The 25,088-nt window shown below is 36.6% G+C and overlaps 1 protein-coding gene across 4 annotated transcripts in view; it reads left to right on the forward strand.

Annotated features, from left to right (window-relative positions):
* The window catches only part of LOC105470323 (glycogen synthase kinase 3 beta), a 264,548-nt gene that overhangs the window by 129,267 nt on the left and 110,193 nt on the right, over window positions 1–25,088 (forward strand). For all 4 annotated transcript variants that reach the window (XM_071092370.1, XM_071092371.1, XM_011722183.2 and 1 more), the window contains exon 3: window positions 14,752–14,835. In XM_071092370.1, coding sequence (XP_070948471.1) covers window positions 14,752–14,835 — 84 coding nt within the window. The remainder of the gene's footprint in view (window positions 1–14,751; window positions 14,836–25,088) is intronic.

The raw sequence follows: 25,088 nt of genomic DNA on the forward strand, positions 1-25,088 counted from the left end.
ATAGGCATGAGCCACCACGCCCAACAGTGATGGGCTTTTCATATGCAGATGCTCCATGACCTAAAATGAAGTTATGTCCAGATAAACTCATTGTAAGTTAAAAATGTCATTAAGTCAAAAATACATTTAATGCACCTCATCTGTAGTACATTATAGCTTAGCCTAGCTTACCTTAAACGTGCTCAGAACACTTTATGTTGGCCTGCAGGTGGACAAAATCATATAACAAATAGCCTATTCTATAATTAAGTGTTGAATATCTCATGTAATTTTATTGAATACTATATGGGTACTCATCATTAATGTACACAGCTGAAAACACCATTGTAAAGTTGAAAATTTTTAAGTTGAACCATCAAGTCAGTGACTGATTGTATAACTTTTATTTTGTTGAGATAAGTTCCTTCTATATCTGATTCGTTGATGGTTTTTGTAATGAAAGGGTGGTAAATTTTGTCAAGTGCTTTTTCCTTTTTTTTTTTTTGTTTGTGAGACAGAGTCTTGTTCTGTCACCCAGGCTGAGTGTAGTGGCCCAATCTCGGCTCACTGCAACTTCCGCTTTCTGGGTTCAAGCGATTCTTGTGCCTCAGCCTCCCAAGTAACTAGGACTATAGGTGTGTGCCACCACCTCCGGCTAATTTTTGTGTTTTTAGTAGAGATGGGGTTTCACCATGTTGGCCAGGCTGGTCTTGAATTCCTGTCCTCAAGTGATCTGCCTGCCTTGGCCTCCCAAAGTGCTAAGATTACAGGTGTGAGCCACTGTGCCCAGCCTGTTTTTTTCATCACTTTTAATGCACCAACAATGAGGAAGAGATTAGTGCTGTTGTATATATACGCAATCTTTGGTGAGCCAGAGCTTGGCTGAAGAATGGTATTTTCAAGCCTGGCCCTGTGAGGATAGGGCTCTTGATCAGTTTTTAATCTTTGGAGAGATTAGCTGGAGAGGGGTTAGAGAGAGTGGTATATCACAGCTCTATTCTCAGGAATGGGAAGTAGTCCTTTACATGTGTTTTGAGGGGTGGGGGTTCATGACTTGGGAACTAATTTGTTTCTCTAACTCCTCCTTTATTTTTCTGGCTAGTAGTGACACTTCTTACAATAAAATGTACTGATATGTATTGACGTATCTCTTTTTGTATTCTAGATGTGTATAACAATAAACAAAACAGACAACAAAACTATGTCATTTTAAAGCTTATATTGTAGTGGAGAGAGATGGACAATAATGAATAAATATGCAACATAGATATAATATATTAGATGATTGTTACTCTGGAGAAGATTGAGGTAAAAGAAGGGGTTTAAGGAACCCTGAGAGTAAATGTTGATGTTGCAATTTTAAATAGTGTGAGAAAGTATGTAGCATTTGAGGAAATACCTGAAGTATGTGAGGGGGGCTGATAGTCAGATATTTATGCAATTGTAAAGCAAAGTAGAGAAATCCCATATGGGTAAAACTTTTTGCCCACTTTCCCTCAGTGATCACATCTTGCAAAATTATAGTACATTATCACAATTAGGATATTGGCATTGATAGAATCCATCGATTTTATTCAAATTTCCTCAGATTCTCTTTTACTACTTTGGAGAGCTGTATGTGTATATATTTCTTTCTTATGTTTTTAAAATTACATGTATAGGTTTGTGTATAGACCATGATAGTCAAGATATAGAACATCACAAGTATCCTCTTACTGCCCTTTTATAACCACATTGACTTCTCTCCCTGCCATTCCTCCACCCCTAACAACCAGTATAACCCCTGGCAGTAACCACTAATCTGTACCATTTCCAAATGTTTTTTCTTTCAAGAAGGTTATAAAAATGGAATCATATCCAGTATGTAACCTTTTGTGTTGGCTTTTTTTGTTTCAGCATAGGTTTCTGGGGATGCAACCATGTTGTTGCATGGATCAATAATTGTTTCTTTTTTATTGCTGAGTAGTATTCCATGGTATGGATATACTACAGTTTGTTTATTCACCCAATGAGGGACATCTGGGGGCTATTGTAAATAAAGCTGCTTCTAACATTCATGTGCCAGTTTTAATGTGAACATAAATTTCTATTTCTATAAGACATATGTCCAAGAGTGCAATTGCTGGGATCCTGGGTAAATTTTGAAAGTTGGGCCAACAAGATTTCTTGACAGATTAATGTGAGGTCAAGCCGGGCGCAGTGTCTCATGCCTGTAATCCTAGCACTTTAGGAGCAATAATTATTATTGCTAATAATAGCACTTTGGGAGGCCGAGGTTGGAGGATCATTTGAGGTCAGAAGTTCCAGACCAGCCTGGCCAACATAGTGAAACCCCATCTCTACTAAAAATACAAAACGATTAGCTGGCATGGTGGCACCCGCCTGTAATCCCAGCTACTCAGGAGGCTGAGGCAGGAGAATCACTTGAACCTGGGAGACAGAGGTTGCAGGCAGTGAGCCGAGATCATGCCACTGCACTCCAGCTGGGGTGACAGAGTGAGACTCCGTCTTTTTATTTTTTATTTTTTTAAAAGAGGTCAGAGAGAAAGAGGAATCAAGACTTCATGGTTTTTGACCTGGGCAACTAGAGGAGTGAAATTGCCAACAGCTGACATGGGGAAAGCTATGGGTAGAGCATGTTTAAGGGAGATGAAGAATTTTACTTATGACATGTCAAGTTGATGTATATTAGACACAGAAGAATTGTCACATAAGCAGTTGCTTAAAAGATTTTGGAATTCACAGAGGTGGTCTGGTCTAGAGATATACAATTGGGAGTCTGTTCAGCCTTTAAAGCCCTAAGACTGGAAGAGGTGATAGAAGCAGCTGAAAGAGGTGAGAGATTAAGTTCTGGCTACTTCAGTGTTTTAAAAATAGGGAGATTATGAAGAACTAGCAAAGAAAACCACAAATTTGGCCAATGAGAAAGGAGAAAAAACAAGATAATTTAGTGTCCTGGAAAGTGATTGGAGAAAGCGTTTCAAGGGGAGAGGGAGTCAACCAATCATTTTTGTGTAAACTTTAGTTGTAGCACAAAGGCATATTCTCCACAGTAACCAGAGGCTTTAGTTGTGTTGTATTCCAGGGGATGTGTTGGATGATGCTCCCTTTTCTCGTTTCTTTTGGGTAAGGAGAGTTTTCGAGTTTTAGTTTGTATATTCAAAAAGCAAATGGTCTAAGAGAGGAATTGAATTCTACCTGTTAAGCTCCAACTTAATTGTTTACTCTTTTCATGAAAAATCTTTTTAATTTCCTAGTTGGAAGTATTGTTTCTGTTTTTAGAATTCTCCATCCTTTTTTTTTCTTCAGGGTTGGGGGAGAGACAGGGTCTCACCACATTACCCAGGCTGAAGTGCAATGTCACAGTCATAGCTTACTATAGCCTTGACCTCCCTGGTTAAAGTGATCCTCCCACCTCAGCCTCCCGAGTAGCTAGGAACACAGGTGTGCATCACCATGCCTAGTTAATTTATTTTTATTTTTTGTAGAGATGCAATCTCCCTGTGTTGTCAGGCTGGTCTTGAACTCCTGGGCCCAAGTGATCCTCCTTCCTCAGACTCCCAAAGTGCTGGGATTACAGGCATGAACTGCCGCACCCACCCACCCGTTTTTCGATAACTCTAATGGCACTTAACATTTTCTGTTGTATGGCATCTGTATTAGTCCATTCTCACATTGCTGTAAGGATACTACCTGAGACTGGGTAATTTATAAAGGAAAGATGTTTAATTGGCTCAGTTCCGCATGGCTGGGAAGGCCTTAGGAAATTTACAGTCATGGCAAAAGGGAAAGAAAGCAGGCACCTTCTTCGCAAGATGGTGGGAGACAGAGTAATCGTGCAGGAGAAACTACCATTTATAAAACCATCACATCTTGTGAGAATTCACTCACTATTAGGAGAGCAGCATGTGGGAAACCATCCCCATAATCCAGTCACTTCCCTCTCTTGACAGTTCGGGGGTAGAGGTCCTCGCCTCAACACTTGGGGATTACAATTTGAGATGAGATTTGGGTGGGGACGTGGAGCCAAACTATATCAGTATCTTTATTTGCATACTTGTATACTTGTCTTATTTTGAATTATAAGCTCTTTCAGTACTGAGGTCCTCCTTTATTGTCATATTTTCAAGCATATAGTAATAAATGGAATTGAGTTACATTTTATTGTGATAGAGCGTGGAATCTGACACACCTGGTTTAAATCTTGCCTGTGCTGCTTGCTACCAAATTTCTTAACCTTTCTATGCCTACACACCCTCTTAAGTGGGGATCATAGTGTTGCGTACTTGATAGGTTTGTGGAGAGGATTGAAGTTACGAAGATACAGCTCTTAACAGAGTGGTCAGCTCATAGTAAATTCTTTGTGTTCTATAGTTGTTGGTGCCATCATTGTTATTGTTAATAATAATATGCTGTTATGTTATTGACTCTCAAAGATACAGGGTTAAAGGAATACACACTTAAGCGGGCATTGACTTACATGCTAGGGCTTCTGAAAACTAAGTATTCATATCTGCTTTAGTAGTCCATATTACCTGTCAGGATATAAAAGTCTGTTATTCCCTTAGTCCCTGCAGGCATCCTTTGTGTTGTTTCTCTTCCATTTCCCTTTCTGTGCTGGGTAAGTAGTCTGTGTAACTGATTGGGAAAAGTAGCATACATGAGTCCTTTTTATTGTTTCTATAAAATTGGGGTTTTGTTACAGAATATGTTAAGCCTACCTAGGCAGTATGTTATTTTATAACTGTAATTTGAAATTTTAACTTATACACTAATTATAGTTATATAAAAGGAAAATATCGTAAATTTCCAGAACGTTAGTCCCTAAATTAATATAGAAAGTCCACTATGTATGTGTACTAAGTACAAAATTGAGATTGAAATGTAAGGAACTTTCTTTATTTGCCTTCTGCGGCAGGGATTGGCAAACAGTGAACCAGCCACCTGTGTTTGTAAATAAAATTTACCACAAACAGCCACATTAATTCTTATACATATTGTTGTAAACAGACAGCCACATTCATTCTTATAAATATTGTCAGTGACTGCTTTTCCCCTACAACTACAGAGTTGAATAGTTTATAGCAGCCTATATGGCCTGCAAACCTGAAGAATTTAGTGTCTGGTCCTTTACAGAAAATGTTTATTCACTCCTGTTCAAGGCTATTATTTTTGTGGCTCATCTCTTACAGCTTTTCTCACTCTGTCTCTTGTATTGATTCCTGTTCTTCTGTCTGCTTAAACAATTTTCTCCAGGATCTTTTCTTGAATAGCTCACCTTTCTTAGGGCTTATGTCACTCCACTGTCTAGGTTCTACTTTCTGACTAATTTCTTTTTAGTGTCCTTTATAGACTTTCTGCTGCTGGGGAGTTTGATCACTGTTTTTCTTTTTTTATAGGTTTAGCATCTTGAATCCAAAAATCCAAAATTTGAAATGCTCTGAAATTTAAAACTTTTTGAGCACCAACACAATGTTTAAAGGGAGTGCTCATTGGAGTATTTTGAATTTTGGATTTTCAGATTAGGAATGCTTAATGGGTAAAGATGATACTAAATCCAAAAAACTCTGAAATCTGAAACACTTTTGGTCCCAAGAATTTTGGTTAATGTGTATTCAACCTGTATAGGCAATAATATATACTCTCCTATGGCTTCTGAAGCACCCACACCTCCTAGAGGATAAGAGGAACATATTGTATTGCTTTCTGCACCCTTTTTATCTGCTTCGGTGTCCCTGAGTCATTTCAAAATGAATGTGTCCCAAATTGAACTCATTTCCTTCTGCTTCCAAAACAGCTTCCCCGGCCACTGAACTCTACCATGTTAGTCATGTGAGCGAGAAGCCTGATAGCTGTCACCTCCCTCCTCCTATTTACCAATCCAATAGCGGTGGGTGATCACTACTGTTGTAGACCCATTTTCTTCCTTCCATTTTTCTCTGTTTTTACTAGTGTAGATCCTAGTTTTATCTGCTGCTACCTTTGTAACATTTTTTTCACAGCAATCTTCCTAAAACAAATCTCTTGTGTAAAACACATTAGTGGGCTGGGTGAGGTGGCTCACATCTGTAATCCCAGCACTTTGGGAGGCCAAGGCAGGCGGATCACCTGAGGTGAGGAGTTCGAGACCATCCTGGCCAACATGGTGAAAACCCCCGTCTCTACTAAAAATACAAAATTAACCAGGCGTGGTGGCAGGCGCCTGTAATCCCAGCTACTCAGGAGGCTGAGGCAGGAGAATCTCTTGAACCCAGGAGGTGGAGGTTGCAGTGAGTTGAGATCATGCCACTGCACTCCAGCCTGGGTGATAGAGTGAGACTCTGTCTCAACAACAACAACAAAAGCAAAAAAAACACATCAGTGGTTCTTTATGCCCTGTAATATTTAGCGCTCTCTTTAAGACCTTCCACCTGACTGCATTTCAGAATTTTACAAATTAGTAAGCAAATTTTTCTTAGCTCCTGTCCCCAAGTATCTATTAGCACTTTTTAAATGAGCTCGACTTAATCACATTGTGTTATAGTTGTTGTTTTGCTCATCCATTAGACTGTAAAACATTTAAAGATTGTAAATTTTTGTATTCTTAGGGCCCCCAGTTCTGACACATAGTTGGCTTCAAAATGTGATCATTACACATTCTGTGCATGGAACAAAATATCCACATACCTCATAAATAGGTAAAATATCATGTATCAATTAAAAATATACTTGTGCACATGGGGTTATTTTAAGGGTTTTTTTTGGGGGGGGGGCTGTTGGTTCTTTTAGGGCAACTGAATTTACTGTAAAATCAAAGATTTAGAGATGAATTAAATGCTTTTTCAGTCTTATTATGATGACTAAGGATGGATAATGCAACTTTGGATAACCTTCATTTTTTTTTGCAGAAGATGTACTTTGGGAAAATATTCTTTAAGCAAAGCATTGGAAGTGAATCCTATTTTACTAGATTTTGTGAAAGTGGAACTTTCTGTGGTGGGGGAAGATCTCCCAACAGAACAAACTTTGATGAAGAAAAAAAGATGATAGCCATATGCTGCCCACCATACACCCACAATATTAAGCTTGCTGGTTGTTTCTTCACCTAAAAGTTTACTTTTCCTTTATTAAACTTTATGTAATAGTACAAAAATATACCCTTCTGGAACTTTTTCACTCTGTGCTTTAGCTTCCAAAAGTTTTTCTTTCTCTTGTCTTTTTTTTTAAAGCATGAGATGTCAGATATTGTAAAAATGAGTAAAAGCCTCTGTGTCTAATCTAGAGGTGGATATATGTTAATGAGTATTGGTTAAAACAAAAGGATAAGTTTTCCTTTAGATGTGCCATTTAGGCTTTTTAAATACTGATATTATGCTTACTCTATCTTGGGTAGTCATTTTGTTTTATGAGTAAGTTGGGAATGATTAGTAAGAATCTTGTTTACATGTTTTCTTTTGTCTTTTCTATTTGAAAAAAGATGCCTTTACAGGCAGGTCAGTTACCACAATTTAAAATTTCTAACTATGACCTTAAAGTAAGACATGCATTTTAACATTGCAGCCCCGTGCACAGAAAAATAGTTACAAGTTTCATGGAAAAAAAAAACCTTACTATATGTAAAGTGATATTCTGTTCCATTCTATTCTATTCTTATTCCTCTATTCTATTCTATTCTATTCTATTCTATTCTATTCTATTCTATTCTATTCTATTCTATTCTATTCTATTCTATTCTATTCTCCTTCCACACTTCCTTCTCAATGCTGATTGGCTGGTGCCCATAGTTTGGAAAATAATACCAAGTTGGAAAGGTAGAAGAAATTACAGAAGCTGGGAATTTACTTTGTTAAAGACAAAGTAACCTGCTCTGAGAACTCTGGGAGTAATGCAGAAAGATGTCTTAAAACACTTACAGTATGTTGGTTGGGCAAGGTTTGTGAGTGTGTCTCTGTGTCTGTATAGTGACTGTAATGTAATATCTGATTTCTATAAGCTACTTTTGAAAAGTATCCTTTTATGTAACATCAGTGAACTGTAGTAAAAATGAAACCAAGAGAATATATAGTAAATAACAAAATATTTGTAAGTGCTGCAGGGAAAGATTAGTGATGGCCTCATTAAAAAGGTAAAAGTTAAATAGGTTCTTAAAGGATGGGCTTAGAATGTGTGTAGGTTGGAGAAAGAGTCAATGCATTCCACTGATGGTAATGTGATGGTAAATGTAATAGAATTGGGAGTACAACTGGTCCAGAGTTGGGAATGAAACAATGTATTCAGGAAGAGTGAGAAGTAAGGATCTAGCTATAATATAGAGTTCACATTGGTCATGAATGGAAGACTAAACTGAAAAGGAGAGGCCAGATTATAAAGTGATTTAGACTTTATCTTGTAGGCAATGCGTGTCTCTCTGTCTCTCTGTCTCTCTGTCTCTCTGTCTCTGTCTCTCTCTCTTTGCTAACATTTGCCACTCCATCTGTCTTGGTTACTATTTGTATCATATATCATTTTTCATACTTTTACTTTTAAGTTGTTTGTGTCTTTGAATCTAAAGTATTAATTCCTAAGGATAGATTATAGATGCACCTTTCTTTTTATCCAGACTTTTGATTGTATGCTTAGCTCATTCACATTTTATGTAGTATGTAATGTAGTTGGAATTATATGTGCCATTTTACTCTTTGTTTTCTATATCTTTCATATTATATTTGTTCTCCGTTCTTCGTTACTATCTTCTTTTGTGTTGAACAAATATTTTTTAGTGTATCGTCTTAGGTATGCTGTTGATTTTTAACATTAAAAAAGTTATTTTCTTAGCGGTTGCTCTAAGAATTACAATTTGCATTCCAATTTATCATCACCAACTTTAGGTTAATACTGATCTAATTTCTGTAAAATATAGCACTTTTGCTCCATTATAACTTTGTTTTCTCCCCCTCCTTTTTGCTGTTATTGCCTTATGTATTACATTTATTTACATTATAAACCCAACTGTTATTATATTCTGTCTTTTAATGAAATTAAGAGGAAATAATGTCTTTTATATTTTCTCATTTATATTTAATACATCTGGTGGTCCTCACTTGTTGTGAATTTCAGTTAACATATGGTGTCATTTCCTTTTGGCTCAAGGTACTTGTTCAACTATTTCAACTTTAAGATATTCTCCATCTTTTTAAGTTTGAGGATGTCTTTATTCTTCCTTTCTTGTTTGAAGAATACTTTTGCAGTAAATAGAATTCTTAGTTGACAGTTTTTTAAAATTTTTTGTTACTGCCTTCTGGCTTCCGTTTTTTCCTGATGTTTAGTCAGCTATTAATTGTATTGTTTTTCCCATGTATGTGATGAGTAATTTCTCTGTTGTTCTTCTCATGGTTTTTTTTTTTTTTTTTTTGGCGGCTTCAAACTGTTCAAATGTGATATGCTTAGATGTTGATCCCTGTGTTTATCGTATTTGGGGTTCATTGATCTTCATGGCTTGATAGATTAGTGATTTTCATCAAATTTGGGAAATTTTCAGCCATTATTTCTTCTAACATTTTTTTCTCCTTTCTCTTTTTCCATTTCTGCCTTTACACATATGTTGATATGTGTGATGTTATCCCAGAGGTCTCTGAGGCTCTGTTTATTTTTCTGCAGTATTTTTTTCCCTCTTTGTTCTTTCTTTTGGACAATTTCTATTTCTTTATTTTTAAGTTCACTGATTTTTTTTTAATGCCATCTCAAATGTTCTCTTGAGGACATAGTGAATCTCATTTTTGTTATAATGTGTTTCAACTCTAGTTAACTCTCGTGTTTTAAAAGTTAACGTTTCTTTATTGAGATTATTTGTTGTGCAATTGTCATATTTTTTCTTTAATTTTTGAGATATGGTTTCCTTTAATTTTTTAAACTTAATTATAAATTATAATAGCTGCTTTGTATTCTTTATCTGCTAAATCCAACAGCTGTGCCCACCAGGAGTTAATTTCTGGTGACTATTTTAACCTGATTATAGGGCAACTTCTTCTGTAGTTTGCATATCTCACAATTTTTTTTCAATTGGGCATATTATATAATATATTATAGCAACACTAGGTTCTGAATTATTTTTTTGAGACAGGGTCTGGCCTGTTTCCCAGGCTGGAGTGCAGTGGCATGATCTCAGCTTAACTATAAGCTCCACCTCTCGGACTAAAACCATCCTCTCACTTGGCTTCCTGAGTAGCTGGGACTGGTGGTACACGTCACCACGCCCAGCTAATTTTTGTATTTTTTATAGAGATGAGGTTTCCGTGTTGCCCAGGCTAGTCTTGAACTCCTAGGCTCAAGCGACCAGCCTGCCTCAGCCTCCCAAAGTGCTAGGATTAGAGACGTGAGCCACTGCGCCTGGCCTGATTTTTTTTTTTTTAAAACCTCCTGACAAATGATTGTTTTGTGTTTTTGTTTTGTTTTTAAATAACTAACCTGTACATAATCTGTAGAACTGTTCTCCCCAACAGATAGAAGCCCTAGAATTCTGTGTTAAAAATTTAATTCTAATTTCCATTTTTAAACCCGATTTTCTAGGATCAACTCTTTGTATAGCTTCATGGTCAGCCAGTTATTGCTTAGAGATTGTGCTTAAACAACTTGAATTTTTTTAAAACTTTCAGCTTTTTTTTTTGAGATGGAATTTCTCTCTTGTTGCCCAGGCTGGAAGGCAATGGTGCAATCTCGGCTCACTGAAACCTCCACCTCCCAGGTTCAAGCAGTTCTCCTGCCTCAGCCTCCCGAGTATCTGGGATTACAGGCATGTGCCACCAAGCCCGGCTAATTTTGTATCTTTAGTAGAGACTGGGTTTCACCATGTTGGTCAGGCTGGTCTGCCACCTCAGCCTCCCAAAGTGCTGGGATTGCAGGTGTGAGCCACCGCACCCAGCCACTTTCAGCATTTTTTGATGATCCTGTGTGTGAGTTGGGAAGTGTATTCAAAGTTCTGACAGTTTTCACATCAGCCTTGGCTTTTACTTTCTCTGGAGCTCTCTTGAGCCTCCCCCTCATATGTGCACTGACTGTCAGACAGGTGTGTGTGGGGAGCTTATTGAGGCTCTCTGTGCCTGTCTCATTTCCAGTATCCCCTTATTAAATTTCTGGGTATCCTTCTAGTCTGTCATTTTCTCCAGCTGGGACTACATTCTCATTTTAGCAGAGCTGTGGGCCTTTCCCCTTTGTATCCTTCCAAATTTGCTATTTTTATTGCCAGTACCACTAGGCATGGGTTTTTGCTCTCTATCCTAAATGACCATAGCCCTCTGGTTTTCACTGGCAACACTGCCCTGGGAAAACTGCCTCACTGATTGAGTTGGGTGGTTGTAGGGGGACAGTAGCATCCCTTGGCAAAGAAGGCCACTTTCCTCTACTGTATTGTCATATCTAGCAGCTTTTTAAGAAAAAATTCTTCTCAATTTGTTGTTGCCTTTGCTTAGTTTCCAGAGCCCTGAAGTGATTGTTTTCTTCAGTGTACTTCAGTTTTATAAGTATTGTGGGGGAGTGGATTTGCTACCCTCGTCATTCTGCTGTACCTGGACATCTCTCTTCAAACTTCCTAACCCCTTCGGACCCTGTGTCCCCTACACCCACTTTAATTCAATCTAGTCAGTTTTTTTCACCATTGTTCTACTGAAACCATTCTTGTAAGAGTCCCCAACATCTTGCATTTGTCATAGCAATTGTCATTTTCCTGTTTTTATCTAGCCATTATCCTTCTGGCTATTTCTTGAATATGCCAAGCGCACCACTGAGTTTTTACATTTGCAGTTCCCTGTAACCATCTTCCCTAGATCTTCACATGGTTCTTAACTTTATATCTTTCAGGTTGATGTTCATATCTTAAACTGCTTCGTAAGGTTTTCTCTGGCTTCCTTATGTAAAATAGAGACATTTCTAAAGTAACACAATAGGAACAGAGGAGTAAACATAGATGAATATTTAGGTCCTTATACTTGCTTCACTTAATGCATCTTTCAGTAGCTTTTGATATAAATGGCCACTCAGTTTTTCTAAAAAATTTTTAACATGGCTTCTAAGATAAGATTCTTTCTTATTTTTCTTCCTGCTTTATTAACTACTCTACTCTGTCCTCTATTTTTCATTTCATGAATTTTTTTTCTGTATGAACTTCTTCCTTAGGTGATATTGTTAGGTACCCTTGCTTTAAATCTCCTTTATCTAGATGACTCCCAAATGCATTTTTCCAGCCTTAGCTTCTACCCTGACCTCACGTGAACATCTAATAAGGATTTCAAACTTAATAGATAAAAAACAGAACTCTTGATCTACTTTTTCCTTCAAACTTACTGTCTTAAATTTTTAGAATGCTTTTTTTTTTTTTTTTTTTGAAACGGAGTCTCGCTCTGTCGCCCAGTGCTGTGGCGCGATCTCAGCTCACCGCAACCTCTACCTCCTGGGTTCAAATGATAGAATGCTATTCTACAAGGTAAATCTGTATCACTTTCCTGGTCAAAACCTCCATTAGCTTCCCTTTACATTTAGAGTGAAATTCAGTTTCTTACCATGTTTGATGAAGGTTTATATGATCTTGTGCCTGTTTACCTCTCTGAACATAACTCCTACCTCTCTGAACTTAACTCCCATCTTTCTCTCTCCTTACTCAGAATGCTGCAGCCACATTATCTTTCTGGCTATTTCTTGAATATGCCAAGCCCACCACTAGGTTTTTACATTTGCCGTTCCCTATAACCACAGTGCTCTCTCCTCAGATCTTCACATGGTTCTTACCTTCATATCATTTGGCCTTGTGTTCATATCTTAACTGCTTCATGAGATTTTCTCTAACTTCCTTATCTAAAACAAGACATTTTTAAAGCACCACAATAGGAAGAGTAAATGTAGATGAATACTTAGGTCCTTGTTCTTGCTTTACTTATGCATTCTTTTTGATCAAAAATATTGTGCACAATCTTATACAACTTCTGTTATCTGGGAATTTAATACTCTGTTACCTTGGTTAATGAGTCTGGAAAAGTAAATAACTTATTTTAACATAGTTGGCTATGTTAAAAAATCAATCTTAATAGCTGTATGTTATGAGAGGAATGAGTATTGATTTACTAGCAGTTCTCCCTCAAACCCAGCTACCTAAATGTGAATTCACAAAGTATAGAGGCTGGGCGCTGTGGCTCACGCCTGTAATCCCAGCACTTTGGGAGGCTGAGGCAGGTGGATTGCCTGAGGTCAGGAGTTTGAGACCAGCTGGCCAACATGGTGAAACCCCGTCTCTACTAAAAATATTAAAATAATTAGCTGGGCGTGGTGGCAGGCCTCTGTGATGCCAGCTACTCAGGAGGCTGAGGCAGGAGAAAACCCAGGAGGCGAAGGTTGCAGTGAGCCGAGGTCATGCCATTGTACTCCAGCCTGGGCAACAAGAGTGAAACACTGTCTCAGACAAACAAACAAAGTATAGAAATACTTCCAGAAATAGCTTCAATTTGGAATGGAAATGGACACAATTTTGAAGTCTGTAGTTTTCTGTGTTCCTCTCTCTGAACCAGTTAACACTTAAGAGCCTGTTGTCAGTTATTTGTTAAAGTAATTGTACTATACTTTCTGACTCACTTTCTGTTTGCTTTCTGACTTTGTTTCCATAATTTTACTAACAAGTAATGGAATGAAAGATTGATACCTTATAAAAGCATTTTAAATACCATTGTACACATAAGCCCAACTTTGAAAGGTCGGTTTAAAGGAACATTCACTTCTGCTGTCATCTTCTAAGAACTAGAAGCCATCCTACTCTTCCTATTCTAGGATAGCTGTCTTTACCTGCTTCTTTGGTCCCAACGCATCCTCATCCGCATCCTTCTTGGCCTCTTTTCTAACCGTAACACCATTTCCTTTCCAGATTCTTAGGTATATACTTTATATTTTCTAGCTCTTCTAAATCATTACTTTAAAGCTTTATTTTTTTGGCTAGAAAGCTGGCATTTTGGTATTGTTTCTGTGTGTTATGTAATTTGTCCTTCATTAACTGGATTTCTGACAGTCAAGTATATTGTTGGACTATAATAACCTCTTTGTTAATGTACAGTCTAGTCAGATTTACTGCTGCAAAGTCTGTGGTATGAAGAAATCGTATTATTTAGTGATTTCTTTTTTTGAAGAACGAACATAATTTTGAAACTTCCCAAAGGGAAAATAGTTTTGTGTGGTCACAAATCTATCAGGACTGTATGATTTCTTTTCTTTTCTTTTCTTTTCTTTTCTTTTCTTTTCTTTTCTTTTCTTTTCTTTTCTTTTTGAGATGGAGTTTCGCTCTACATTCACTTTTTCTAAAACTTAGCAACTGAGCTCTTTTCATGGAGTTGATGCTCGGTTTTTTTGTTGTTTTCTTTTTTCTCACTGCATCTTAGAAAACAAGATCAAGCTATTTGTGGTAAAGTAACAGTTTTTACAATTTTGAATTCATCGAAGACTGTTATTTTTGTGAAATATACAAATGCATTGCTAGAAAGATGAAATTTAAAAAAAATAAAATATGGGTCCTAATTCTTATTATCATATTCATAGATATCAATTTATTCTCTCATTGTTATAAAAACTCTAAACACTCTCAATTTCTGTATTTGTCTTATTGGAGAGCAGTAACAGATATTTCATGGACTAGTAACAAATATTTTGCAGATCAGTACCACCACAGATCACACTTTTAGTAGCGTATCTAATTTTATTGCTTAATGTTATTTCAGAAGCATCTTATTCACTATGATGAATAGCTGTTATCTTTTAAAAATATTTTTTTATGTGTTTCCTTTTCAGAACCGAGAGCTCCAGATCATGAGAAAGCTAGATCACTGTAACATAGTCCGATTGCGTTATTTCTTCTACTCCAGTGGTGAGAAGGTAGGTTTGACACAAAGTGTGTACTGAACATTGTGATAAATTTGTTATTTTTCTAGAAATTAATCTCCCTTCCCTCCATAAGACAGTTTTGCTAATGGAATGGAAAAATTCCAAAACACTAGCCCCAGCAATACTCAGTCCAAGACATGGTCATTGAATATCATTAGTTATATCAGGAAAGCATTAGCGAGATAAAGGGAATGCACTTGTAAGAATTTTCTTCTTCATGAAAGCATCTATCTTCACTTCTCAAGAAAATCTATATACTTTTTAAATTTTTTTAAAGACATCTATGTTCCTTATGTGCTTACGCAGCCCTCTGATAGTTTACCTATTTATTGCAGGGAGGAAAATTAAGTTATTTTGTTAAGTGAAGTTGATAAGAGGTGAAAAGGTAGCAAGAGGACTTTGGTAGGAACAGAATGAGGGTTAAACATTTGGAAGCAAGTTGAGCCATCCTTGCTTGGCCAGTGAAAAACTTGGAAAAGATATATTGCAGAGCTTACTTTAAGTGATCCCTATGTCTGATCACAATGAATTCTGTGAAAGCAAAGGGTAAGGAAGACTTTGTGCTGCTAATAACTCCCCAACCCGTCTTTCTCTTCAGAAGATGCAATAATCAATGAAGTTGGAGCAAAGAAAATAAATTTCTGCTTTTCCTTGGTGTCTTTATTTTTCTGCCCGCTGCTATCCTTTCTTTTCACTGGTTTGGAGTGCATAGGCAGGGCAGGTAACAAATCACTTGATTCTTTTGGCTAAATAAATATGACTTTGGATAACTTCACTTGGTATTTTGGACTTCAGATTTCATGCATATAATATCTAATGTTCTTAGATCCATAATACTTGATTTCTAGCTCAGTGTTCTTGTTACTTTACGTAACTGTTTTCTAGTATAACAGTTTTTAGCCATTTTCTATTAAGCTTTTTTTTTTTTTTTACAGCAAATATTGCCTGACAACATTTTCTATTAAAGTTTATTTAGATTATTTCCTTAGAAAATATTTTTTTTTAATTCCAGTGCCTATTATATAGGAAGATGTCAATGTATTAAGCCCGAATTTTGATATAAATGTCTACAGATGTATAATTGTTGCGTATATACACATGTATTGTAACTAATACGTTTTAACAACTATAGTTAGCAAATTGGCCCTTTATTGACCCTTGCTTTTCAGTTGCTCTTTTTTTTAGTTTAAATGATACCTCTGGTTTACTAAGGATTGTAAACCCTCATAAGTATTAGAGCTTTTTTATTTCTAAACCCCGTTACTTGGTTCATACTACTTTTTTTTTTTTTTTTTAACCTACCAAATGGCCTATTTTTATCTTTATTCTGATCTGTTTGGGCATGTGTTTGCATTTTTCTGTCTCTTCCTAAGTAAAATTATAGAGCCTCTGTTATGTTCACAAGTATGTTCTTTATAATGGAATTTTGCATATTCATTTTGTTGTTGTTGTTACTAGATGAATCATGATACTCCTGGGTAAGAATTATGTGTTCCATGAACTGCTGGATTACAATAGATTCATTTGAAAAAAGGCCTCCTCCCAGAGTTCTTAAACATTTTCTCTTTGATTACTTACTTCAATGTATATAGCATTCCTTATATGCTAGGCACTGTTTTAATGCTTTACAAATATTAACTCCTTTAACTCTTAAGAAGTTGAAGAGCAGAAAAGAAAGACTATCAAAGCATTTGAATGCAAGGCACCTGATGGCTTACTTGTCTGGTTTTGGTTTGATGGAAAACTTCTGTCATAGTCAGCTCTTACCCTGACTCAGTCCTTCACTGGGGGTGACAACTGACTGTCTCTTATCTGTATGCCCCAGAGGATAATTTCCTCTTTGCTGCTGTTCTCAGTTTCTTACTTATCTTAAAGGTTCTTACAGATAAAGAGCAATTAGAAGTCATTAACAGAGATTAACCTCTATTATAAAAAAAAAAAATAGACCTTCTAATATTTTCTTTATGTCAGAACTTTCTCTTGAGCTTTGTAAATTTTCCAAAGTTAAAAAAAAAAAAAGACACCTCCTAATTTTGGGATAGCTTCATTAAAAACAAAAAGGAAGAAAAAAAGAAAAGTTGTGGTATATTGCTGAAAATAATGGTCCTTCTTTGTCAAAAAAAGAGGAAATTTTTCTAAGATGTACAGAAATACATAGGTTCAAGACTTCCCATAGTCTCTCAGCCACCAAAAAGATAATTTCTTTTTGCCCCACTCATAATCTCCACTTCTGAATTATTCTGGCAGGACTAAGATATCCTTCAGGAGACCAAGCAGTAAACTATTTCTTCCCATAGGAGAAGATGGATTCTTTTCTAGGGTTGAGTGCTCAGGTTAGTTATTTTCAGTTCAGTTCTAACTTTCTTGGAATAGGTTGCTGAGAGTATTCACTGCTGTTTAGAAAGTAACCTAAATGTCTGTGAAATTCTTGCAAATCCTTGAAGATGATTTATCTTGGAATATGGCAGTCCTATATTTGGTAGGCATTTTTCTAGCAGAAGCATCATGTATTGCTTATGTGTATTATGTATGAGAAGAGTTTTGGAGGAAGAAATAATAAATTAATCATTTGAGATGTTTATGACACATGCAAGTAGAGATGCCCAGTAGACAGATACATGTGTGACTTCATAGATGGTGGTGGTGGCTCTAGGTGGAGAGGTGACATTGACAAAGCAGGATAGAGAGGGTGTGTAGCCATGTGGAGCTTGGGGAGGGAGGAGATATGGAGTGCTGTTTGAGGCCAGGACAGTGAAAAGCCAGCATGTGCATATGGAAAAAGATACACAGAATTGAAGTCAAAGGTCAGGATAGTGGTAGTGAATAATTTAGTCGTTTTCCTCAACATTTTCCAAAAAGGGAGTAATAGAGGCCCAGAGAGAAGAGACACTAAGAGAGACAACGAAGGAGATTTAAGACAGATGAGAACCCATATAAAGATTTAGAAACAATCAGATAGGTGTATGCATAATAATTTATGATCTCATACAGATTTTTTTTTCTTGCCTCATAATATGTATAGGTATTTTGGTTATCTAATATTTCATTGTTGTGCTATATGATATTTTATCTATTCCCACGTTGTTATTTTCAATTTTAGAATTGTAGCTAAGCTACCCTGTGGCCTTTTAATAATTTTTGTCTGTAAGTACTTTTGCAGCTCTGGGAGAATTAAAGTAGGATTTCTGTAATAACAGGCATGTTTTACATTTCACTGACCACAGTTTGACTTGAATGTACGTCTATTTTGATAACCTTCTTTTTATTGTATTCTGCCTTTTGCATTTTAAAGACTTTCTTTAGGAATTGTGGATAATCAGCTTTTAGCCTGTAACAGGGGATAGGGGTAGCCAATGTAACTAGAAGAAAGAGGAATTAAGTCAGGACAGAGATTAGAGATGTGAACTAATTAGCCTTAGTTTTCTGGTTGGAATTATTAATGTTTGCTGTAGTAACTAGAGCATCATGTAGTCAATTCATATACTCTATGTTACCCAGTAGTAACTAACTCTGATTTAGTTTAGAGTAAGTAGTACCTCCTCTCTTTACCTTCCCATTAGAGAAAAATGGGATATTTGAGTGTTTTGAAACTCTGGGCTTATAATTTTGTGAATTTCAAGTATCTTATAGAATAGTCTTTCTTTTTTTTTTATATTTGGCAGTAGAAACTTTCTACATCCCCAATGAAATCTTATGAAGACCTCGGATAGAACATATAAAAAGCAGAGTTGCCCTAGTTGAAGCTAAGGTGTGGAATCAGCTGATTTTGCCTTTTCTGAGTTATAGCTTACCCCATAGAACTCTAGGACTCTGAAGGTCATATGATAAAAGCCATGTTATGAGCTGGGTCTGATGGCTCACGCCATTAATCCCAGCATTTTGGGAGGCCATGGTGGGTGAATCGCCTGCGGTCGGGAGTTTGAGACCAGCTTGGCCAACAGTGAAACCCCATCTCTACTAAAAATACAAAAAATTAGCTGGGTGTGGTGGCGGGTGCCTGTAATCCCAGCTCCCCGAGAGGCTGAGGCAGGAGAATCGCTTGAACCCGGGAGGCGGAGGTTGCAGTGAGCCGAGATTGCCCCATTGTACACAGGAGTGAAACTCCGTCTCAAAAAATAAAAAATAAAAATAAAAACTGTATTATGTCTATACAAGATCCTTAAGTTTTATTTCAATCAATTACTAGTTTTCTGTAAGAAAAACTTCTCTAAGTAACTTTTCATGTAAAAGTTTTTTTCCTTGTGATTCATAGATTACCAATAAAGAGAAAAACCTCTGCCTTCTACTTTGTGAGAGACTGTTCAAATAACAAAGATGACAGTTGATTTTATTTCTCATGCCACCTTTGTTCTATTGATAGTAATGGGGACCTGTGCCAGAAGGGGAGGATTGTACCACTGCATCTGGTATCAGAGAGCAGAATGCTGTGCTTAATTTTGCCCATCTACCACTAGCTCTGGAGAGGAAAGGATAGGGGTGACATATATGCCAAGGATTCATTCTGAAAAGTAAAGAGGACTGGCTTTGTAGCTAGAAATATTTGGGTTTGCATTCCATTTTTGCCACCTGATAGTAGTATGACTCTGGGCAAGATACTTACTTTTATAAGCCTCCTCCCCGTCATCTGCACAGTAGGGGTTTTGTAAGGAACAAATGTAATAATGTTATCAAGTGCTTATTATAGTACCTGGCATATAATTAACACTTAATAAACATTAATTTACTATTTTACCTATTATTGTGTTTATTAATAGCAAATATATATTGCACTTTCTATATGTCAGACATTGTCCCGAGCCGTTTACATATTTTATAACTCACTTAAACCTCATAGCAACCCATTAAAGAATGGGTTTACAGAACAACTATTTTTATAGAAGCACTATTTTATAGAAGAAACTGACACAACAGCAGTTAAGAAAGTTACCATACAACTACTAAATGGCAGTGTTGGGAGTCAGCTCCAAGTAGTCTGACTCCAGAGTCTGTATAGTATGCTGTAGTGTTTAGCACAGAACGTACATTCCTCCAGAAGCAGTGTGCTAGAAATAGAACATTTAAAAATATCTTAGTAAATTATCAAACAAGGGGAGATTATAATATTAATAGTAGTAATAGGCCGGGCACGGTGGCTCATGCCTGTAATCCCAGCACTTTTGGGAGGCCAACACGGGTGAATCACCTGGGGTCGGGAATTTGAGACCAGCCTGGCTAACATGGTGAAACCCCATTTCTACTAAAAATAATAAAAAAATTTTAAAAAAGTAGCCAGGCGTGGTGGCAAGCGCCTGTAATCCCAGCTACTCGGGAGGCTGACGCACGAGAATCGCTTGAACCTGGGAGGCGGAGGTTGCAGTGAGCCGAGATTGCGCCATTGTAGTCCAGCTTGGGCAACAAGAGCAAAACTCCATCTCAAAAAAATAAATAATAATAATAATGATAGTTGCAGTACTAGTAATAATGGTAATTATAATAATAGCTTAAAAGTATGTGATGCTATATGCCGGGCATTAATCTGAACACTTTACTTATATTTACTCATTTAATCCTCACAACAGTTCTATGAAGAGGAGATGGAGAGAAGTTAAGTGACCCGCCCATAGAGTGATTTAAACCAGTATTTTAAATTTCTAGTTTGCAGAAAGTATGTGATTCTCTTAAAATAAAGATTGTGCGTTTTTTGGAGGGAGCTAGCTTGTGTGTTTTATTTGATTTTCAAAGAAATCTCTGACCCCCAAAAGGTAAAGTAGAATTATCAAGCCATTCACCCAAGAGCCAAGGAGATATAGCAAGCTATGTAAATATTTATAAATATTTATTAGAAATGTTTTGATGAGATTTGAGCCCAGGCAGTCTAGCTCTGGATTCCATTAACCTTCCCTGATACCACCACTCTTAATTTTAGTGTATGTTTTACTTTTAGTAAAGAACTTTTATCAGAGGTTTCTAAAACTTGTATGTATGTATATGTACTCATTTCTAATTCAGTTTTAACTTTTTTGAGAGCAGGTATGTGTGCATATGGTTATATTAAGGGATGAAAGAAAGAAATAAAAGGCCAAGAACAGTTCCTTGTTAATTTTGAAGCAGTATAGTATAAAGAGTCAGTTTGGGTGTGAATAGTGACTCTGCTGTGTACTGGCTATGTGTCCTCAAGCAAGTTGCTTAACCTTTCTCCTTATTGCTGAAATGAGGATAGTGTATGTGTGTGTGTGTGTGTGTATGTGTGTGTATATATATATACACACTTGTGTTTTATATATATTTTTATATATATATATACTTGTGTTATATATACCCTGTGTATACACACACACATTTATGTTACTATGAAAATAGTGGCCATGTAAGTAAAATGTGTATAGTATTGTGTATGAGTTTTTCTTTCATTACCTCTAACCATTAGTTCTTGCTGTTCCCTAGGGTTTTATTCTCCATTTTTCTTTACTTTCATACTTATGCTGGGCCATATTCTCAATCCTCGTGACTTCAGTGACTCTGTAATGTTTATCTTCAGTAGAGGTCTCCCTGATGAACTCTAGAGCCTCAAGTTTTAGTACCAACCAGAAGTCTCTACCTGGACGCCTGAGCCATTGCATTTAGCATGTTAGAATTTAAGACTCCCCTTATCCCTGCTATATATCAGTTATTAAAATAAGAAACCTGGATGTTATCCTAGACCTTTTTGTTGACTTATTTGAATCTGTTCTTTCTATTTCACTGGTAATGCTGCCTTAGTTCAGGCCCACATTATTTCTTATCTAAACTCTTAGTGATTTCTCTTCTAGTACATACCTTTACTTCCTCCCCACCCCTAAACAGTATTTTAAAACAGGGATAAATCATAGATTATTCTAAACAATTAGAAGAGACAATATGGGTCATTGTCTTAAGAATTTATTGTCTGGGTTTACCAAAAGCTTTATGTGAACAAATAGCATTGGAGATGTTGGAGATGGGAGTTGTGACCATCCCTCATGTAACATGGCAGCAGGCAATCTTTCTGATTGTATCACTTCCTCACTTACCTAAAAGGTAAATTCCTTATTTCTTAACATGATATACAAGGTCTTTGAACATCTATATCGTGACCTTACTCAACTCATCTCTCCTTTCTCACAGGCTATCTATGTTCTAGCCTTGCCCAAAGTATTTGCAGTTGTCAGAGTATGTTGTATTATCCCTGTTAATGTAAATACCTTCTGGAATGCCTCTTTCCTACCCTCCACCCCTGCTCTATTTTTGTTAGTTGAGTTCTTTTTCATTGTATTATCTCTGCTCAAAAGTAGCTCCATCTGATATCTTACTATTTACTCTACCTGCCCCCTTTAGCCCCAAAAGCTTCTCTCTCCTTGGAATATTTTGCACATACTTCTTTTATTTTTTTAACTAGATCTTTTTACTAGGTTGTGTAATTCTCAACAGCGTGGTGAAATTTTATTTTGTTTCTTTAATGCTTAGCCCAGTGCCTGAGACAGTGTGAAGTTGGATATGTAGATTTATTAAAAGCCTTCTAGATAGTTCCAGAAAACTGAGAGCTAAAATAGGCTCAGCCCAGATATTAACATTTGTTTTTTGAAGTATATTAAAATTTATTATAGGTATTACAATAACTATTTCTATAGATTGTGTTATTGTAAAGGAATTGCTTTCTTAATTTTCCTTTTGGGATATTCATTGCTAAATATCAATATATAATTGTATAGAGTTCAAGAGCATTAATTACATATATGATATAATGCAGCTATCACTGTTATTTTTAAAACATTTTCATTTTGTTATGAAATGGAATTGGAGTTTATCAAATGCCCTTTTGGTGATAATTGAGATGATCATGTGGGGTTTTTTCCATCATTTTATTAGCAAGATATATTACATTGATCTTCTTATGTTGAACCACTGTTGTTTTCCTGAGATAAAGGATTATACCCCAATCATGGTCATGGGGTATAATCCTTTTAATATACTATTGGGTTTCGTATTCTGGTATTTTCATGAGGATTTTTGCGTTTATATTTATAAGGGATATTGGTTTATAATTTTTCTTTCTTGTGATGTGTTTATCTGGCTTTGGTGTAGGGTAGTGCTGGTCTTGTAGAATCAGGTAAGAAGTGCTCCTTCCTTTTCTGTTTTTTTAAGAAGAGTTTTAAGATTATTATTAATTTCTTCTTTAATAAACTGGCAGAAGTTACCACTGAAATCATCAGGTCCTGGACTTTGTTGGGAGGTTTTTTTCTTTATTACTAATTAAATCTCTACTTGTGTATATGTTTGTTAAGATTGTCTGTTTCATTTTGAGTCAGTTTGATAATCTGTGTGTTTGTAGGAATTTGCCCATTTCATCCAGATTGCCTAATATGTTAACATATGATTTGTAGTATGCTGTTTTCATCCTTTTTGTTTCTGTGAGGTTAGTAGTAATGACCCCACTTTCATTTCTGATTTTAGTTATTTTTCTTCTTTTTATTTGTCAGTCTATCCCTACGTCTAAACTCTTTTAAGGGTTTGTCAGTTTCGTTGATTTAAAAAAAAATACTTTTAGTTTTGTTGATTCTATTGTTTTTCTGTTCTCTGTTTTATTCATCTCTATTCATATATTTATTATTTTCTTCCTTCTGCTAGCTTTGGGTTCAGTTTCTTCTTTTTGTAGTTCTCCGGTTGTAGAGTTAGATTAATGATTTGAGATCTTCTTTCTTAATGTAAGCATTTACAGCTGTAAATTTCCTTCTGAGCACTGTCTTTGCTGCATCCCATAAGTCTTGGTATTATGTCTTAACTATTTAAAAATTTTTCTTGTTTAAGAGTATTATCTTAGTTTAGTGCTGCTATAAAGGAATGCCTGAGGCCAACTAATTTGTAAAGAAAGGAGGTTTATTTAGCTCACAGTTTCGCTTGCTAGAAAGTGAAAGCCTCGGGCTGCCTCCACTCATGGCAGAAGGTGAAGGGGAGCCAACATATGCAGTGGTTACATGGCCAGATAGCAGAGAGGTGCCAGGCTCTTTTTACTAACCAGTTGTAGTGGGAGGGAACTCAGAGAATGAGAACACATTCATTACCGAGAGGAAGGCACAATTCCATTCATGAGGGATCCACCTCTGTGGCCCAGATACCTCCCATTAGGTTCCATCTCCAACACTGAGGATCAAGTTTCACCATGAGGTTTAGGGGGACAAACAATCCAAACTATAGCAAGTGTGTTGTCTGGTATCTTCTTTGAACCATTGGTTGTCTACAGTGAATTGTTTGATTTCCACACATTTGTGAATTTTCTAGTTTCCCTTGTGTTACTAATTTTTAGTTTCATTTCATTGTTGTCAGAAAAGATACTTCACATGATTTCAGTCATTGAAAATTTATTAACATTTGTTTTGTGGCCTAATATATGGTCTATACTGCCTAGACGTATGCTCAGGTGCAAAATAATGTGTTCTCGGCTATTTGGAGTGGCCATATTCTATATATGTATGTTGGGTCCTGTTGGTTTATAGTGTTGTTCAAGTTTACTGTTTCCTTATTGATTTGTCTTGATGTTCTGTTCATTACTGAGAGTGGTATATTGAAATCTCCAACTATTGTACAGCTGCCCATTTCTCCCTTTTGTTCTGTTAGTGTTTGTTTCATGTATTGGGGGCTGTGTTGTTTGGTGCATATGTGTATGTAATTGTTATATCTCATTGATGAATTGATTTTTTTATCAACATATAATACCTGAGGCTGGGTGTGGTGGCTAACACCTGTAATCCCAGCCCTTTGGGAGGCCAAGGCAGGTGTATCGCCTGAGGTCACGAGTTTGAGACGAGCCTGGTCAACATGGCAAAACCCTCTCTCTACTAAAAACACAAAAATTAGCCAGGTATGGTGTTGTGTAATCCCACCTACTTGGGAGGTTGAGGCGGGAGAATCACTTGAACCTGGGAGGCAGAGGTTGAAGTGAGCCGAGATTGTACCACTGCACTCCAGTCTCCACAGAGGTCGAAGTGAGCCGAGATCGTACCACTGCACTCCAGTCTCCACCTAGACTGGAGTGCAGTGGTACGATCTCGGCTCACTTCGACCTCTGCCTCCCAGGTTTTGTGTGTGTGTGTGTGTGTGTGTGTATTTTTTTTTGTGTGTGTGTATATATATATTTTTTTTACCTGAAGCCTTTTTTCCTTGCCACTGTTCTGGCTAGAGCCTCTAGTACAGTGCTTACTAGAAGAGGTAAAAGCAGACATTCTTGTTCTTGCTCCTGATTTTAGGGGCAA

This window comes from Macaca nemestrina, chromosome 2, assembly GCF_043159975.1.
Source record: "Macaca nemestrina isolate mMacNem1 chromosome 2, mMacNem.hap1, whole genome shotgun sequence".
NCBI lineage: Eukaryota > Metazoa > Chordata > Mammalia > Primates > Cercopithecidae > Macaca > Macaca nemestrina.